The 20,554-nt window shown below is 40.1% G+C and overlaps 1 protein-coding gene across 1 annotated transcript; it reads left to right on the top strand.

Annotated features, from left to right (window-relative positions):
* The first annotated feature begins 629 nt into the window (after positions 1-629).
* CRELD2 (cysteine rich with EGF like domains 2) lies at positions 630-13,403 on the top strand. The gene is made up of 10 exons (XM_082279666.1): positions 630-884; positions 1,899-1,981; positions 2,872-2,982; positions 5,184-5,275; positions 6,304-6,480; positions 7,695-7,793; positions 9,403-9,480; positions 10,260-10,355; positions 11,187-11,327; positions 12,832-13,403. Exons 1-10 carry the CDS (start codon positions 714-716, stop codon positions 12,888-12,890), a joined length of 1,107 nt encoding a protein of 368 aa, XP_082135792.1. The 5' UTR covers positions 630-713; the 3' UTR covers positions 12,891-13,403.
* Positions 13,404-20,554: the final 7,151 nt, after the last annotated feature.

Here is a 20,554-nt window from a genome sequence, read left to right as displayed (position 1 = left end):
ACGCCCTCTGGCCCGGCTGCAGTAAAGGCACGGGCAGCTGGCGGCTCTCCCGCCCGGCCGCTGCCCCATCCCTCCCGCCGGCCCGGGCAGCGCCCGCCGCCCGTCTCGCACTCACCGCGCGCGCCCACGTGGCCACCCCGCAGAGGGCGCCGGCAGCGCGGGAGCGGCAGCGCCGGCCCCGCCAGCACGTGACCTCCTCCCCCGCCGGCCATATTAGGTGAGGGCAGGGCACGCCCCCGGCAGCAAGAGGTCTCCGCGGCGGCTGCCAGGTACGGATGGCGGGCGGCTGCCAGGTACGGATGGCGGGCGGCCGCCAGGTACGGATGGCGGGCGGCCGCCAGGTACGGATGGCGGGCGGCTCTGAAGCCCCTGCGGAGCCCGTGCCTGCCCTTTCTCATGATGGCGGCGGCGCTCGAGCCCGGTGGGCGTCGCTCGCTCTTGCAGCTCTGCCCCGCCCCCCGCCCAGCTCTCTGGGCACGCGGGGGCCTCCCATTGGTCCGGAGCGTGGCAGGCGCTGATTGGACCACGTCCCTTCGCTCCGCCGCCTCGACCAACGAGCGCCCGGGGCCGGTGCGCGCGTGGGGCTGACGCGGAATTCTGAATGGAGCTCGCGGGCCGGCGGGGCCGGGGCGGGGCGAGGCGAGTGTGGCCGCCGCTGAGGGGGCTCGGCTGGGGCGGCCCCGCTCCGCATCCAGGGGTCCCGCGCCCTCGCCATGGGGCCCGGCCCCGTTCCTCGCCCGGGCCCCGCGCCGCGACCGGCCCGTGTGGCCTTGGCCGTGCTGCTCTGCGCCGCCCTGTTGCTGCCGCCGCCTGTCCGCGGCGCCGGTGAGCGGCGGCGCTTGGCGTGCTCCACCTGCCGGGGCATCGTGGACAGGTTCAACCAGGTGGGTGGCAGGGCCGCGGGATCGGTCCCGTAGGGGGCGGCCCCGTGGTGGGGCCGGGGTTCGGCGGGGCCCAGTAGCGGCGCAGGCGGCTCCGCGCCCGCGGCGCCGAGGGGCAGCGCCGGCCCCTGACCGGGCAGCGCCGGCGGGCGCGGCAGGAGTCAGGCCGGCTCTGCGCCCAGAGGCCGCGCTGCGAGGGCGCCTCCGCCCGAGCCGCGTTTCTGGCGGCGCCCGGCCCAGTGGCGGGGCAGCGGCGGGTCCTGCTCCGGCAGCGGTCGCAGTGGTGAGGCTGGTGGGTGGCAGAGCTCCTCCATCTCTGCCGTCAAAGGTGTTTTGGTGCTTTTTGTGCAAAAAGGCTGGCTCCGTTGGAGCGTGCCCGGCTCCATGGGAAGTGCTGGTGGAAAGCTTCGTCCCCAGGCATTCACTGTTGCCACTTGCAGCAGCCGTAGATTCAGCGTCGGCAGCGAGGGGCTGCTGCGCCTGGTGGCAGGTGCTTAGTGCTCTCCATACGCATTTCGGCTGTTGCAGGCTCGCTAGGTCGCTTGAACTGTCGCTTGAGGTGTCGTTTGGTGGCATTGGCTCTGACTGGGGACAGCTGTGCTGATCGCCCTGTTGTATGGTTGTGTGCTTAAGTTACAACGTGGTGCGGATTGGGCTGTTATCAGAACTGAGTGAAGTAGAGGTTCTGTTCAAATGATAATAAAAAACTTCCTGAGAACTTGAGGGAGAAGGGTGTAAAGTTTCATACGTGCATGGGGTTTTTTTGTAAACCAAGACTGTAACAAAGCCTTGCTTATGCCTTAGGAAAATTCAATCGTGTTATGCTGTAACCTGCACTTTCTCACTTTTTGTGTGGTCATTAACAGTTGCTTTCACTCAGGAATTCGATCAGCGGCTTGAGGGCTCTAATGTAGTTTCTGCATGGCATTTTCCACAATTTTATATAAGCGTTTATTATTGCTCTTAATTTTTGTTAGAAACAAACCCTGTGTAATTTCTGGTACTTTTTATTTGTAGGGTTTGGCAGATACAGCTAAAAAAAACTTTGGTGGTGGAAACACAGCTTGGGAAGAGAAGACACTGTCAAAGTATGAGTCCAGGTGAGCTGTCTCAAGTACTTCTCATTCAGCTGTGTTTTGCGTCCACTGTGTGTAACTTCACTGTACCACTCTTTGTTTGGAACTTAAATACTGAACTTTGCAGTTAAAGTTTCTCTTGTCCAAGTCTTAAATTCTTAATTATTAAAATGTTATATTACATTGTAATCTAAAGATTATAATAACGACTGAAATGCCTTATTAATGCCTTTATTCGTCTGGTTTCTGAAAACAACAGAAGTTAATTCTGTCATTAGTCATAGTAGGTTTTTTCTATTTAGCCATTAAAGTCTTAAAGTAATGATCTTAAGTAATGGTCAATACTTTATTGCTAGTCATAAAAGGTACAGAGTACTGAAATACTTGGTTTAGAATTGAAGCAGTATCTCCTCCCTAGAGTTGTCACTATTTCAGTGCCAAAGAGAATGCAGATTACTGTAGCACCGGTATATATAATTGATCATGGAGCAAAGTAACCTGGTATCCTTCTCCTGCATTTCAAATGTTTATCTTAGTTGGAGCACTGAGATATTACTGTGAGATTCACAGGCTTGTATCAAATAAAAATGTATTAAATTTATTGTTGAACATAAGAGAAAAGTACGGCACTCCAATTTTCTGGGAAGCTAAAAACTATCAAACCTTCAATCTGCAAACATAGTAAATGCAAGCAAGTTACAAGGTTCTCGTGCTCATTATTCTGGTTTTGGGTTTGGGTTTTTTTTGACCGAAGTAATATTTATTAGTTCTTCATTCTGATACTTGGTGTGTTCTGAAACTAGTTAAGGGCACCCCATAAACTGATGAAATATTCTCACTGAAGTCTGGCTGCTCTGTCATGTCTTGTGTCGAACATTTAAATCAAATTTACAGTTTTCCTTCTCTGCCCGTAGTGAAATTCGACTAGTAGAGATCATAGAGAATCTGTGCGACAGTAGCAACTTTGAATGTAACAACATGGTAGAAGAACATGAAGAACTTATAGAGAAATGGTGGTTCAAATTGTAAGTATCATTTTTTTGCTAGAGATCTTTGTGTGAATAAGTTATCTAAGAGGATGAACTAATAATGTTGAATCTTGTTCCTGAACAATAGCAGTATGGGTAATTCTTCATTATCCTTCAAGAGTTGCCATTGGGTACAGCTGGTTTCTAGTATCATGTGCTGCTGTACTGTGTTCATTTTGATTTTCAATTCCAGTAGTGTTGCACCAAAGCATCTACACTCATGTCTTATACGCTGTCTACTTAGTTACCAGTGGGGTGTTGAGGCAAACTAGCATTGGAAAATTGTGAAGTTTATTCCCTTATTTGTTTTCCTTTGTCACAAAAATGCAAGGGACTCTTTGGTTCTTGTGAGTTTTTTGTATACTTGCTTTTTTTTCCTGAAACTACATTTTGTCCTGCTGTCAATCAAAAGAATAGTTGGTGCTAATCAGTGTAGAAATTGGATCTCATGAGGATGGTAGAGTAGCAGCTGATTTTCCTACCTGCCTTTTGAGCTGGACTGTGATTTCTATTATAGCTAAGCGTTTCATGTACTAGTCTTAAATATAATTAGTGCAAGGATGGCAGTATAGCATTTAGCTTTCTTAATATTTGGATGTTTTAGTTCCAAATAATGTTTCTTCTAAGTATTTTTCACTGATTTAGACTGTCAGCACTCCTAATTAACTAGAATTCAGTAGGGTGAACTGCCATTATAATGTTTCATAACTGGATAAGGTTTTTTGATAATCCATTTTCTTCTAAATGACTGCTTTATCCTTTTACGTAAGTATACAGGATTGTATATATGTTAACACCTCATGAAAGGAATAGAATAGAATAGCGGAGCAGAGAATAGAATATTTCAGTTGGAAGGAACAATGATCACGTACTCCAACTGCCTGACCTCTTCAGGGCTGATCAAAAGTTAAAGCACGTTGTCAAGGACATTATCCAAACACCTCTAAAACACTGACAGGCTTGGGGCCTACACTACCTCTCTAGGAAACCTGTCCCAGTGTTTGATCGCCCTCTTGGTAAAGAAATGTTTCCTAATGTCCAGTCTAAACCTCTCCTGGTACAGCTGTGAACCCTTCCCCTGTGTCCTGTCATTAAATACAACCGAGATCGGCACCTTCTTCTCCACTTTCCATCCTCAGGAAGCTGCAGAGAGCCATGAGGCCACCCCTTCCACCTCCTTCTAGACAAGCACAGAGTCCTTAGGTGCTCCTCATAGGACATGCCTTCCAGAAAGGTAAACTATGCAACCCAGCTACTTTAATTTGGCTAAAATTTGCAGAACTGGTCTTAAACTGGAAAATTTGACAAAGTAGACTTCCAAAAATAATAAAAAAAATTTATAAAATACATTGGGGTTTGGAAAGTTTTTGTATAGACGTTTTGAATGCAATTTATTGTTCACCTTCCTTTCTTTAACCTGCAATATCCAAATGTCATTCCGTTTCAGTGGTAGTTTCCAAAGACTGTTTTTGTCCATTAATACCTTAGGTATTTTTTACAAGTTGTTACATAAAGGGTGGTCGATCACTGGAACAGGTTCCCTACAGCACCAAGCTTGTCAGACTTCAGGAATCATCTAGAGGACACTCTTGCTCATGTGGTTTAGTGTAGGAAGTCCTGCGAGGAGCTGGGAGTTGGACTCAATTAATTTGGGGTATTTTCTGGTGGTCAAGTAACATATAAATTACTTCTTAATTTAAAAAATTTCTTCTAAAATAATACTCGATCAGTGCTAAAAAAAAGGAGGAATTTTAACCCTGTCGTCAAGTTGCCAATAATTTGAGCAAATGTCTATCTTCTGTATACTTGAGAAAAAGACACAGCAATTATCTATAAGAAAAAGAAATAAATAAGACTGTTTAAACTATATATAAACCTTCCCTAAACGTAAGGCCTTTTAAAAAAGGAGTGTGTGTGTGTGTGAAGATGAATTGATTTTATTTGTTGCTCTTACTTCACTTTTTTCTTTAATATAATCTATAAAATTTGAGTAGAGCTTGCTAATAGTACTGTGTTTTAAAAAGTACATTTTCAAGTTGGAGGACTTCTAGAAATTGGTTCCTGAAATCTTCAGAAGAAACAGGTTTCTAATCTGTCATGTGCAATAGATTTCTCTTCTGTATTGTGCTGGCTCAATTGTGTGATGCTTTTAAAGAATCTCTGTTCTTTGTTTGTAAATGAATGTCTTTCATATACAGAAAGAAGAAGTATCCTGATTTGTTTAAGTGGTTTTGCATTGAAACAGTAGAAGTTTGCTGCCCTGCTGGAACATATGGACCCGATTGCCTTGGTAATTTTTCTTCTGAAAACTTCTGAAAAATTCAGTAGCAGATACGTTTTTTTACCTGTTTGTTTCAGTCTTTCTGTCATGGACAAATACATGATGTATGATACTTTGCATGAGACACCGGCTGCTGTGTAGTATGTACCTGTCTGTTGCCTCATAATTAAGTGGCTTGTGAATATCCTGCCTGAATAAAAGTCTTCTGAGCATGTAGTAATGTACTGAGCTGTCAAGGGTACTGAGATGTGCAGAAACCATCGATCTGATGCTCATATCCACACCTGATCCATCTTTAAAGACTTTCTGTGACATGAAGGCTGTTGTTTATCTGGCCTTGCAGAATATGTGTAGACAAGAATCCTTGGCCAGTTTCAAGAGTAAAACAGCCAAAATGCTGCTGGGGGATTAAATGAAGAAACTTGCAACTGAGGATCAGTTAAAAAGGCAGTGAGAGAAATTAGGTAAAAGTAGGTAGTAGATGAAAGTAAGGTCTTTGCAAAAGTGGTGAGAGATATTTTGGCCTCTGAAGCAGGTATAATTTATAAATCTCTAAAACTTTGCACCTTGTTAAGACATCTATTTTGGCCGCTTAATATATTGGTAAAAATTACGTCGTCGTTCCCTATATGGATCTAAATGATATCTGGTAGATTTTCACAACTGTGATATGAGCCTTCTCAGAGACCCAGAAAAAATAGAGATACCAATTTTATCCAGGAAGCTAGGAAAATAAATAAAATTTTGAGCCATGGTCTTTACCCAAGATTAAATTGATAAATGAACTTTCCTGGAGATGGTTTTGAGTTTCTCTTGTACTTGAATATATTATTGAGCATTGCCTTATTGCAAACTTTTTGGTTTCTCACAAGGGTAAAAAAGACTTTGTAAATTATATCCCGGTTGAGTGTGACTTTTTTTTACTTAGTTTTTATTTTATGTTTTGTGAAGAGGGAGGGACTTCGGGTGCTTGTGTCTGAGAGTAGAAAGTTATTTCCTTAAACATCCTATTTAAAAATATTTTTGGTCCTTTTTAGCTTGTCATGGTGGGTCAGAAAGACCTTGCCATGGAAATGGCCACTGCGATGGTGATGGTACCCGAGGTGGAGATGGCTCCTGTAGCTGTAAGAAGGAGTACACGGGAGAGTTTTGTTTGGACTGTTCCAGTGGTTACTTCAGTTCCTTGAGAAATGAGACGCATTCCGTTTGTACAGGTAACAAAGTCTTAACACATGCCTACATCTTTGTGTAACTTCTTTAGTTTTTGTAAGCAAAACTAGAAGCAGTTTAAACTAACAAATGCAGGAAGAAAACATAATTTGGTCACTCAGCTTTAAGCATAAAAGACATGTCAGTTAGTTTGGCGGAATTCTAAGGTTTTGCTAAGTCATTCTTCCAGATTGCCCTTGATTTTTGATTTTTCTGCTTTAAGAAGCAGAATTCATAAAAATCTTTGCCTCTCTGCTTCCAAAGTACTGTTAAAATCTTGAGCTGAAATTACTGCATACTGAACTACTTTAAAAGCTAGGTTTTCCTCATGTCTCAGATAAGCTTAAATGGAATAAATAGGCATGGAAACAGTTGATCTGTACTGCAAACTACTTAGATTCCAGTTAGGTATGCCTGAGTTTAATTTTGAAACAAAGTCAGGGTCATAGAAATAAAATTTTGCATTGGTCAGATTTTCAATTGTTCGTAGGCCCTTGATGAGATTCTGCAACTGCTACATCCTGACCCTGAGATCTAATAAGATTGTTTTTAAATAGTCTATATTATTTTTTTTTAATCTGGTTGTGTAGTAATTCTTCTGTATGATTCATTTTATATTATCATATATAGCATATGTATGTTACATATGGTGCGTTATATATGCGTTTTATATATATATATGTATAAAATATGGATCTACAACTGGATTTATAGTATATTTCCTTCTGAAGTTCTTCAGAGTAATATCAGTTCACACACTGCTCTCATAGCTAGTTGCAAATGAAGTAGTGTGAGGATTCATTAGGTAGAGAAGTGCAGAGTTGTATGTTTAAACTCATGTCCCAGCTCTGAGGGGCTGAGCTAAATTTGCCTTCCTGATCTCCTCTTTTCAAATATTTTAGAAATTGGACCTGCCAATTCTAGTCACTAGAATTTCATGGCAGTGTTCTCAGTGGTGCAAATAACTGTAATTGCTATGTTTGGTTTCCAGGGGTATTTTGGGATTTTGCAGTTGTTTTGGACAGATAGCTGCATGTTTCTAAATTAAATCTTGACCTTATGGCCTTATGGAGGTGCCATCTTGTGAATGGGAGTTTCAAGCTGCTAAAAGATGATGGCTTCCAGTGAATCCTAAATAAGGTTTTCTTTGAGAGTTTGTGTGCCCAGACTTGTCTTGGGATCTCTCAACAAAACTCAGCTTGTAGTTTTCTCCTCTCAGCCTGCCATGCTGCCTGTAAGACTTGTACTGGTTCAAGTAACAAGGACTGCCAAGACTGTAAAGAAGGCTGGATTAAAAATGAAGGTGGAGCTTGTGTGGGTGAGTAATGCTTGGCAGACTTCAAACAGGTTTTATAGTAACAATGGCTAGTAAGCTTAGATGACATCACTTCCAAGTTTTATTGTATTTTATGGAAACGATCTGTCACTTTAGATTTCTACAGTTTTATTAGTCTCTGTCTTCCTAGCTTGTTTCATGTTGCAGGAAAGCAGTATTTTCTCCCCACTGATTGCCTGGTGATGGTAGTTATCATACTGTTCACTGTATGTTTTTTTAGTTTGGTGGAATACATATAGCAGCAAGCGGGGTGTTTCTTTTGAGACATGAGTTTTCTTGGTGTTTATTTGAATGATAAACAATGTCCTGCTCTTGATTTAAGCTATTTTGTCAACTACTAGAAGATTCCTGTAAACTTAACTACATATTTTGTACTAATTGCACAATTGTCTTCGCATAACTTTGTCATAAATGCTCGGCCCTAATAGAGTTCAAACACTTCGCTATAAGCCATGCATGCTAACTTTTCCTGTTGTTGGACAGAAATACTGGGAGACATCAAGCTTAGTCATTCCATTAATCTCTTACCTGTTTCTATCTTATAATTTAACTTGGTTTATGAGGAGATAAGTGTGAAACACTTCAGGAAAAATTTGAACACTGAAAATACTCCCAGTGCAGGAAGGCACTAGGGGAGACTAACACATTCTGTTTAACTGGTTGAATTTGACCCCTTAAAGACCTCTAACATAAGGCCTGGAAACAGTGTCTTAGAACTGCTTCCTTTTCAAAGTGCCAGTGAGAACTGGGCTTGAATTACAGCTCTTGCAATACCTGCTTAGGCAACTATTGAGCAATCCAAGGGCATTTTTAAGATGCTTTGATACTGTCTTCTGTACAGCTGGGGTTTTCCAAATAATTATTGTCACTAATGAACTATAAATCAATTGAGTAATCAGTAGGAATGATGGGTGCAGCAACAGGATGAGAGTGGCAGCAATGACAGGAAGAGAGGGACAGCAATAATAGCCTTTCTTTGTCTGAATTTTTTAATGAAATACTCTTGCAGCCTTTCCTCAAAATCATAAGGTTTGCATGTTTTAACTGTGCAGTGGAATTGGTTTTCAGTTTGCCTGGTCCTAATCATAACCTGGTTTGCTCCAATTCGCTTTGTGTAGAATACTAAGTGGTGTATGTATGTGCATTTATGTAAGTTTTTTAGTCATATAAAAAGTTCCGTAACTTGGTAACATAGGAGTAGAGAAGAAAATAGTGTTCCAGAACAGTAGGCTGTCTGCTTGTTTGTTATGATACTTGCATAAATGCGTGACTTGAAAATGACAAGGATTGCAGGTATCCTGGAAGTTTATTTAATTTGAGCTCTTGAATTTCTGGTACATCTTTTATTGCCATCACAAAACATCTAAGGATCAGTTTTGATTTTCTAATGCAGGTTTAAGCTGAACAAAACAGTGTATGTTACCACGCTAGTTCTAACTAGCTAGTATCTAACATGTTGCATACCTGACCCCAAACTCATTGGAACAACTATTCTCAATGCAGTCAGTTTAAGTTTATAGCATTCAAATACTAATCTGGATGTTAAATCATGACTACTATTTTAGGTAACTTGTCACTTTTTATCTTTCAGATTTAGATGAATGTGCTGCTTCTCCTTGCAAAGAGCACCAGTATTGTTTGAATACAGATGGATCTTTCTCATGCAAAGGTTTCTTTTCAATCCACTGTTGTATTTTACTATCTAGAATCCTAATCTAATGCTAGAGGTAATGCTAGAAAATGCATGATAGGTATTTGGTACAGTGTGGTCTGATCCTCAGTGGGCATGGGGGGGATGAAGCTTTAGACCTATTGTATGAGTAAAACAAGAAATTTCTGGTTATTTCTACTCTGTTTTTGTGGGACCCCCCCCTACCTCAAGTACTGCATCTAGCTCTGAGGCCTCCAACGTAAGGAAGGCATGGCCCTGCCTGAGTGGGTCAACTGTGAAGATCTTGATCAAGAAGATCACCTTCCCTGTGAGGACAGGCTGAAAGAGCTGGGATTGTCCATTCTGGAGAAGAGAAGGCTCCACCGCCTTTCAGTACCTAAAGAGGCCTACAACAAAGGTGGAGAGGGACTTTTTTACAAGGGCATGTAATGGACAAGACAAGGAGGAATGGCTTCAAGCTGAAAAAGAATAGGTTTAGATTAGATATTAGGAGAAAATCTTTACTGTGAGGGTGTTGAGGCACTGGACCTGAGAAGTTACAAATGCCCTGTCCCTGGACGTGTTCAAAGACCGGTTGGATGGAGCTCTGAGCTACCTGGTCTAGTGAAAGGTATCCAACCCATGGCGGGGGGGGTTGGAACTAGATGATCTTTAAGGTTAACTTCCAGCCCAAGCCATTCCATGATTCCTTGTGTGGGTAAGCTGTCTGACTTTAAGGGTAGTATTTTAAACCCCAGATATACAATTTTTTAATGCATAAAATATTTTATCTTTAGCATGTGATGCCAGCTGTGTAGGTTGCACAGGAGAAGGTTTTGAAAAATGCAAGACCTGTGCATCTGGATATGTGAAGGAAGATGAGAAGTGTACAGGTTGGTGGACTTGTACCTGGTAGAACACTGGTTTGCTCACTCTTGCTTAGCCATGCTGAGGAACTCATAAGTACGTTGACATTTGTGTGCTTCAGCTTTCATGCCAGTCAAAATGAACCCAGTCGTTCTGGTATTAGCTGCAAAGACATTCTTAATAACTTCCTTTATATTACTGAGCTAATATGCTTGGCAAGGCTTAAAGTGAATCACTGGTATGAGGGATCAAGGTATTTTTTAGTAGGTTCAGGAAACAGGTACATGAGTCTTTCGCCAGTTACCTACCACTTCAGATCTGTGTTTCTATTCATTTTGTAACAGAAAGGCAGGAATTCTTTTAATCCATCAATGTCCAAGTTCAAATGGTATTCATTCTTAGTGAATTATAATGTGAAATTAGACTTCCTCTGTGGGAAGGAGCAGGATATATGCGTAATCTGAAGTAGCTATTCACTGTACTGATGTAGTATTTACAAGCTCTGCTCCCTTTAGCTATACTTTGATGGTATAAATAGAAAATGACTGTGGGGGAAATGTTCAGTAGGTTAAGATGAATTGCCTGATTGTGACAAACATAATTGCTTAATACATTTCTCTGTACATGGACCTGCAAAACATTAAAAACAGCAGTCCTGGGTGTTACCTGAATAACTTTGAAACGTCCAAATCATGAAGAATTAGATTATTTTAACAGAAGTGAAGTCTGTTGCAGCAGCATTCTGCTCTTCAGTGTTTTTCATATTTGAATAGAATTTTGTTTATATGACTGAGCGCAAATAAGGTTTATAACAAAATAACAGCAGTGGGCTCTTTCTTTCCCTGTGCTATCTCTAGATATAGATGAATGTAACCTTCCTGAGAAGGTCTGCACGAAAGAGAATCAAGACTGTGTTAATACGTCAGGCAGTTACAAGTGTGTATGTTCAGAAGGGTTTGAAGATAAGGATGGAACATGTGTTCAAACTGTAAAACCAGGCAAGTAGCTTTTCAGGGACAATTTTTTAAAAAATATGCTGTATCAACAACTTAGAGTTTTATTTCAGTCTAAGGGTCTAGTTGCTTGTAAACCCCTCTGTATAATTTGTCATCTTCGTACAGCTGTGGTCTGTATCAATAGTTCATAGTGTAGGCCACGCTGTCATGTTTTTTTGCTTAAAGATAGTTTATGTTTTTAAAGATTCTCTTCTTGTGTTGCTACATTTTTGCTTAACTCAAGATTGTGTTTTTAAGTCACTTAAGGGTTTGGCTTTTTTGCATAAAATGAGCTAGCAAATTTCTGCTGTCATAAAAAGGAGTTCACCCTCCCCACTTCTTTCCTTTATCATTAATTGTAGTGACTTAAGGGTTTACCTGATTGCATGCAATCTTCAACTCACTGAAATCTCAGAAAATTATGAATTCTTTTTGCTGGATGACAAAGCTGAATTTGTTTATTTTGTGATCACGTATGTGCCAGTGCTGGTGTTAAGGTGAAGACATCCATCTGTCAGTCATAGGGAACTGTGTAGCTTCACTTAAACTATACCTTCAGTCAAAAAATGCAACTGTCATTTTTTTCTAGGGTATATTGACCCATACAGACAGAACTACATTCATTAAAGATTCCATTACTCCATCCAGTCTTCTTTTACAATTCCAGAGAGAAAGATGGGATTATTTTGCAATAACAGCTGTAGGACAACAGATGAGAGACACTTAATTTCATACCTTTATTTTCTTTCTACTTCTTAGCTTGTTTGGATTTTTTGTCCCCCCATTTCCATCCCCAAGACTGATTTTTCATCTTGTACTAATAAGTTGTAAAGATGCATGTTGTTTTGCTGCTCAAGACCACTCAGTTCATACCTTACACTCTCGGTGCTCACTGTTATTACTCCTTTAGAATTAGTTAGGTACTTCTCTGATGTGCAGGGTATCAGGTTACTATGATTTTTAATGTGGTCTGACATTTTGAGACTAAAAGTAAAATGAAAGGTTGTCAAATTGGCTTGGGTTTTTTGGTTTATATACTGCTTTTCCCAATAGAATAAAATTGCTCTGCTTTTTTCAAGGTTGTTGTAACATCTGAACTGAGCAGTTTGTACTATAGAAAACAATTCTAAGTAAGACTTGCCCTATTTTTTCAAATATTGGAACTACTACTGATAGATTGTGTGAAAAGAAGGAAATTCACTGTGAATAGCTGAAAACAAAAGCCTAGGATAGAATACCTGTGCTGATTTTTTTTTTTGCCTTCCACTAACAGTGTAATACCAGTTTATTTGAAAAATTTTGTTTGCATATAGTAAAAAAAATAAATAAAAGCTTAGGTTAGGAGAATGGTGCAAGTAGATGTTATATAGGGCTTAATTGCTTCTCTGGTCTTGATAAATATGTTGTTTTGGGTTTCTCTTTAAAAAATCCTAATTTCAAAAATCTTAATTATATATGTATAATTCATAGTAGATTTGTATTCTAATTGTGATGTTTAACTTCACAGGAGAGGAAGTAGAGAATGAAACAACTGAGCCTTCACATACTGAACATGTTGACTTATGATCTGCGTTCAGAACCAAAAGACATTCCTATCTCAAGTTTTAAATTATTGGACTAAGCTTCTGCTAGCTGACATACTGTGGAAGTCGTATGAAATATGCAGGTTGCCATTAAGACTTTTTTTTTTTTTAATGGTGACAACCTGCTGTTTAAGCTGCATTTCTTTATTCTTAAATCCCACTTTTTATATAATTCTTCAAGAACAACACTCTAGATGGGTTAGTATAAAATTTGAATGAACATAACATTGTACCCAGCAGCTGTAAACAACTTGCAGGCTTCTCATTCTAGTGCCTACTGAAAACTATTATCTTCTGGAAGAATTTAGTTGTACTTCATAATTCAAGGAAAATTTAGACTGAAGTTTGTTGTTTCTAATCATGAGAAATATTTCTGTAACTGAAATACAGCTTTTGGAAATGGTCAAAGGGAATCTCCTGGGGGGTGGAAGGGCTGTTCCCTTAAACAAAATAGAATGCCTAATATTGCATTCAATAAAAGTTTATTTTGTTGGAATGTGCCTTAAAATTTTTAAGATGTTAATACCTTGATGTGTTGTCATACCTATTTTTCTTTTAAGTCAATGAAAAAAAATCCAAAACCACAAAAGCAACCCAAACAACCCTCAAAAAATCCAAAACCCCAGAACCTTGTAAACTGTATTTCAGTTCAGCACTGAATTCTAGCACTCAGTTGTGTTGGAATACATATGAAAAAAAACCCCAGCAATATCCCCTCTCTTACACACACTTTCCTCTAAGGGAAGAATTATGTCAAACTTAACTTTTCAAAGGCAGGTTGACAGATCTTACTGACAGGTACTTGCATTAAATATGTAAACTAGTTTATAAAGTGACGAAAAGTAGGTTTGGCTAACACATGCCTGCAGTGGCTCATAGTTATTATGTGAATACTCTCTAGAATTGATGAATACAGGACTTTCACTACAGCCTACTGCTGTGTGCAGTAGCCTCCTGTCTACTGCAGAGCAAGCATACTACAGTCAGTTTTTCATCTTGTCTCTCGTGCCATTTCAGAGGGAAAGCTTGTAAGCACAGCATAGACACCGCTTCCTATGTGTTGTCTGTAAGCTTAAAGGCGAGTATAAGAGCTAAAATGGATATATCCTGTAGGACTGTCACAGCTGTAAATAAAGCAGGGACTGTCCAGCTACAGTCTCTGGTGGAAGTCAGTAAAGCTTAGAATACATTGTGGTGGTGGATACAGGGAGTATAACGAGGGGTTGTAGAATACAGCTAAGAAGAACACAGTTTAGGCTTGACTATGAGAACTTATAAACAGTACCCTGAGGTAAGGGGACATAAAAAGGCTATGAACCATAAAAATCAGACATTTTCTGTATGCTTCTGAAGACTTTTGTTCAAACTAAGTCACAGCTCGGTTTGTGAACAGTGCATGTAAGGTTTGTATGTGCAATGGAAACCTAGGTGGATGTTGTACAAAACCTGATTCTGTTGGATTCTTATATTTAAAGTTGCCTAAGGTGATCTTGTGCGTGATAGTTTAAATCCTAGTGGTATTAAGGTATCTGTAACAGTTGTATTTAAGTCAGTTTTCTTTAGCTGATACATCTAGATATTTTTTAACTTGGCAGTTGGAGAATGAAATCTTCAGTGCTTTCTCAGCTGTAATTGTTAGAGATGGGCCTATGTGCCACAAAATCTTGCAAGTTGGAGGGTAGGCATTGTATTTAATGAGTACTAAATTAAAAGGAGGAAAAAGCAGACAGTTTGGGAAGCGCATGGAATACAACCCAAGGATCTTTAGGGTTTTTTAGCATAGGTGTAGCCGGTTACAGTAGTATTAGCCCCCAAGGATCCTGCAGGAGTGTCACTTGTCTTTGTTACTCACTAGCTCACATTTAACTCCCAGGTGTTGCAGGTTGTGGTAAGAGTGCTCGTTAATCATAACAGGAAATGTTGGTTCTGTTTAGAAACTACCATCAACTCATACTCAAGGGAATTGTCTGTCCTGTACAAACCCTTTTATTAATGTTCCAAGCCTGAAATAATGCTTCCCTGTGAAGAACTTGCTACTCTAAACTCCTTTCAGCTTACTTGGGAGTCTGGGGGATACCTAATGACGTTCTTAACTACATGGTGGAAGCATTTGCTTCCTACCTGCCAAAGCTTTGGACAGAAAGCCTTAACTGAATTGCTCAGCTCTGAGATGAACTGGTAAAAACCAAAAACTTCAAGAATTTGTTTTTCTGTGGTGATCGAGAGGAGAAACTCTTCCTAACCTGACCTGCAGAAGTAATGAGAGTAGTCTGGTACAACCAGACTTTTTTTCAGTTCTGGAGAAAAAATGTTTCAGCTTTCCATTATCAGAGTACAAACATCAGTGTATTGTTCCCTACAAAACATACAGATGGGGTACTTGGGTATTAGGAGTCACTAATACTCTTATTTTCCTCAGTTCTCCCATTCTCCTGACCACCAGTCATAAGCATCTGTTGCTCTGCATTAAATTATTGTGGGGTCCAGAAAGGTGAATTCAAATATTTAGAGCTTTCATTGAAGGAATATTGGCTGCTGCCTTATGCCCTCTTGATGCTGAGTTTTTAAAGTTAGTTCCCTTGCTTTATTCTGTATTCTCCTTTTACTACTTCAGACTAATTACTACTCCATTTTAGAAGTTGAAACTAAAAATTGTTTTGACTGAGCTTAATCTTTTTTGCCCCTCTGCCTTGAATACATTGGGGATTGGACTCTGAGTTGTCTTGGGTTTTGCCTTATATAATCAGAATGGAGGGGTGGAAGAGCAGGATTTAAACTGATTAGCAGAACTGGCAATGAAGGTCAAGTGCTTTTTGTTAACCAAGCCACTCCAGGCTATAAATGCTTTCTACTGTATATGTTAATAGTTTAGTGCTAAAGGAAAATGAGCTGTTTCCATAAAATTTTTCATTGCATTGTAAGGACATCTGGTTATGTGGTACAATACTTTGTACTTAGGGTTGTCTGGAATTACAGATCTCATGTCCAACTATAGAAATATGTTGGTAAATACTCCAGAAGTGATCTGAAATATCCAACAAACAAGATTTGTGCCTTAGTGAAATGTTGGTTAGGTACTTCTGTCATAAGTAACAAGGTGAACTTCTAGACCCATACCTATGATTTATTTTGTAAACTTCATACTGTGGTATCAAATTGAAGGTGGCATCCCTTTTCCTAGATTGTTTTGCTACTACTTTGTGGTTTCTTGACCTAAGTGTTTTTTACAATGGGAAATAGTACTGAATAGTGTATCTAGGCACTTAAAAGGGCAAGATTCTCTTGTATGTGATAGCTGGACTCGAGAGAAGGTCCAGAAGCAATTTCCAGGAGCAAGCAAATGTAGAGACCTGCATGTTTCATTTAAGGCTCTAAACAAGACCAGGAAAGCAGTATCAAGTATGCAGCATCTATACCACAATCCTCCTGCAGTGGCTAAACTTAGAAATCAAAGTATGTGCTGAATTGTTTTCTGCTGAACATTGGTACATAATACTGAATTTTTTCTTTGATGTGCATTCCCAACATGTCTGTAATAGACACTGAGTTCTCTTCAAAGTGTAATACCATCCATTCCTAAATAGGGTAAATGAAGTCTCTCTTGCACTTTTGCAGAATACCTTGATGACCTAGGTAATTTAGGAAGTCAGCGATCACCTGAAAGGGTTCAAATCACAATCTTCTTTCTCAGGAAAGGTGCCAAAGTCCATAAGTTATAGACAAGATCAGGACACGGGTGACTGTAAAATATCTGGGATATACTGTACAAACACACGACTTTTTCCTTTTATGGATGGTGAGGACTGATCATACATCATCCTAATATGTATGGGAGAAGTACTTTTCAGTCAGGCAGTTGACAGTTCAAAAGTCAAATATCTGTAAGTTTAAAAAACACCCGAGAATTGTGAAAATCACCAAATCACATTTTTAGCATAAAGCTCTCGGTGTATGCAACACTATGTGCCTAGGTTGAGACAATTCTCCCTGAACAACAGGGTGCACCCTGCCCTTCAGGTTTCTTTTTAAGACCATTCTTAATACCACACAAAGTGAGGCACACAAATAATTCAAGTTTGCCTTAACAAGTGACTAACTGAAAAAAATGTGTTGAGAGAAAAATAAACAACGAAAGAAAACCCCCAGCAACAAAATAAAAGCTTTAAAGACCCAAAGAGGTCCTGGATCATGTGTAGCACAAATATAAATGACAGTTGTCCATAATGGTCCTAGCTGACCTCCTGATACCCCTGCCTTCCCTCTGTCTCAGACTGCTATGGATTGTTTCCTAAAACTATATTTTATCTGTTCTGAAAGGAATCTTCTGAGGCTATTCAAAGCAACTGCCTGTGCTTTTTTTTTTAAATTCCTTTGATCAAAATGGAATTTTTCTCATCCCTTTCAGCAACTTCACACCTTGTCTAATTTCATGGTTTTATTTGCTGCTGCTATGCCTACAGCAGCCCTTAATACTCTTCACATTGCTTGCTGGTTCTTCTCCAAGAGGGCTTTGGCTTTCTTGATTCCATTCCTTTGTGCTAAGACAGTGGCTCTGTATTCCTTCCAGGTCACTTGCCACTGTTTCCACCTTGTGTGTTTCTTTTTTTGACTTTAGTCAGGAGCTCGTTGTTCATTCTTGTCAGCTTCCTGCCATCTTTGCTTGATTTCCCACACATCAGGGTTGGAGAAGGAGATCACTGAAAATCAGCCAACTGCCTTGGACCCTTCTGTGTAGGACTGTCTGCCTTAGCTTTGCTCCCATGCTGATCCCTGAACTGCCCAGGTCTACTCTTGTGACATAAAGGGTTATGATCCTGCTACTGCTTTGAAGGCAAAATAGTATTTGGTTACACTTCTTGATCTGCTGCTGAGGTAAAAATATTGTGTCTCTACTTAATCATGCTTTTTTGTTGAATCCAACCCTTCTTACTCGGCCTTGGTCAGTGGGGCAACTTTAGGCTCTTAGGGACTAAGGGTCGTCTTTTTGATCTGCTTTTGTTAGAGATCCTCACATGTCCCCCCAGGTTGCATCACAGCATTTGATATGTAGGATTCACATCTAGCACTGCATCCACTAGTGCAGAAACTACATGAGCAGTAGCTAGAAAGCTGTGCAGCTAGAAGAACGTGTTTCTGTTGCTGAATTCTGTGTTAACAGCACACAGTAAATCTGAGAGGGAAGAAAAAAAAAAAAACAGTTGGATCTTTAAACACATATTGGGGCTGCTATGTCAGTATTCTTAAGCTTATGGATACTTTGGTGGTGGTGCTTCATGTTTTGCAAATTGTGATGTCCATAATTTTGGTAGATTATGTATACAGTAAATTCATAAATCTTTCTGTATTTCTGAGGGGGTTTTGATAGATACTGTACTTGGACTAAGCAAATTTATCTTCCTTGAGGAAAAAAGCAAAAGCTCCTTAAATAAGGTCAGTTCTGGTTCACAGTGATTTTTTTTCAGTGGCTTCTAGGAATTTGGTCCAGATCCTGTTATTCTTGCCCATTCTGTGTACCTGTAAGAAGTTCTTTCTAATTAAAAACAAAACAAACGTTGATTTTCTTTAGTATTTCTTAGTTAAAAAAAAATCTGGGTTTTTTTGTTTTTTAATGAAGTGGAGGAAGAAGGAATACACACTTTAAGAAATAAGGTGTCCTTCTTATTCAGGTTTTTTATTTTGTTTTTGTTTTCTCTTCGTAGATAAAAATAGCTGCCCAAAAAAGGGATATGTGAATAAATTAGTATTCTAACAAGCAAGACCTAGTGGGTCATCTTATTCTTCCCTGCCAATGTGGAATTATTCTCTCTGTGCCATTTGGATATGCACTATCTAATTACAAAATTGCTGAGGTAATGTATTTTCCATCATTCCACATTATTTTATCTATCAGAATATATTATCATTTGATAGTAATTCTTTTTAATAACTAGGACAATAAACAAGAACTCTCTCACGTGCAGCTCATTACGCTTCATTTCTTTGAGGTAATGCACAAAAGATAGTCCTGTATAAGATCTTTGCTTTGCAAAAGGTGGAAGAGGAGCATGTTCAGGGAACTGAGACTCATCTTTGACCTTTAGCATAAAAAATGCTAGAAAAAGCAGCTTTTTAGTTGGCTTCCAAATTTTTTGGTTTCTGGAATAAGCAGTGTCACATTTTCAAGCACTGAAGCGAAGAAGACCAGAAAATACCATTTAGAAAAGCATAACAACAGCTGACATTTTTCTATGAAATGTAGTTACCTGAAGAAAATGATTAACCATAGCTCTTGGCAGCAGTGAAACACAGTTTCACTACTAAGATAAATCAACTTGCTCTTGGGAAATTCAGAATTTTTTCTGTGTGAGTGTATCCCCTCAGTGATTTTATAACTTTCTAAGAAAGTTGTTTTCATTTATTTATCAAGTAACAGCAAGGCAGCTCAGCATGGGCAGAGAGAAAGATCACACATCACTGGGAGTGGAAAAGAGGGAATACAAAGTCACCAGGTGTATGGAGCAGCCACCAGAAAGGGATGGTGTGGTGGCAGTCTTCAGTGGCAATCTCTCGGAGCTCTTCAGTAATTTTGTCCAAGAGCTTGGACTGAAGCAACAGCTTCTTAGTATTCGGTTAGGAAATAAGGAATTGTCTCTGCTCCATTTTTACATTTACTCATCTGTACATCAAAATGGTTATGTTTATAATGAAACACTTTCATAGGTAGGTATATATAGACCTATGTGCCATAGCAAAACACCTTCCAATTTAAGTACTTCATAACTTTTTAATTTTTTTTTCACTATGCATCATAATATATGCAGTGATGAAAATAAATTTTTCCTACCTGATGTCAACTTTTGCAACAAGAAATTTTGTTGCAGTGTGAGCTGTAGAAGCTGGATAAACTCTTCCCATTTGCTGAGTCATTAAGATGAGTCATTAAGATGAGTCATTAAGACAAAAGCTGTTGTGTCTTTTAGGACATAATTCTGTTATCAATTCATTGCACACTGTTCATGTTCATAACAAACAGAGTGTCCCTAGAATAAGTTTTGTTTTAGGCTAAAGCTCTTCACCCAGATGGTGTTTGACCGGGTATTTTGACAAGACAGTCATTCTAATGGGACAGCTCTGGAATTCCAGTTGTTTGGGAAAGAGAGCTCTGTGGCCCGTGGTGCAATGTTGCTTCAGGCCTTCCCTTTGTAGGTGATAAATGCTGCAGCACAGCTGTTTGCCCCATGCAGAGATGCACAGCTGTGCTACTCAGGAAAAGGAGTTTGTCTCTGCCATGCTGTTTCAGTATATTGTGCTGCAGATTTTCACAACTTCAGTGTTAAGCCAGCAGAGGGTACTCTTAAGCTTCCAAGAATAAGTTACATTGGATGCCTCAGGAGGTTACTGCCTCAGAGTTACTGTACTGAGGGGAGAGGCTGGAAATGTGAACTCTTGATTATATGGGCCTCATTGCACTTAGGTAAAAGTGTTGAATAGGCCACATAGTTTATGAGTAAACCTACACTGCTAATTTTCCAAAAGCACAAACCAAGATCTCGTCAGTATAGTATAATCTTAAAAATGGGGAAATTCAGGTTTGGAGGGACTCCAGGTTGTTTTTTATCCAGCCAAGTGGTGATGCAGGGTTGCTGTGAGAGCTGAGTGGTTGCCTTA

Source organism: Coloeus monedula, assembly GCF_965178545.1.
Source record: "Coloeus monedula genome assembly, chromosome: 4".
NCBI classification, from domain to species: Eukaryota; Metazoa; Chordata; class Aves; order Passeriformes; family Corvidae; genus Coloeus; species Coloeus monedula.
The sequence above is the reverse complement of the archived record's forward strand: the minus strand, read 5'-3'. Positions and strand labels throughout refer to the sequence as shown.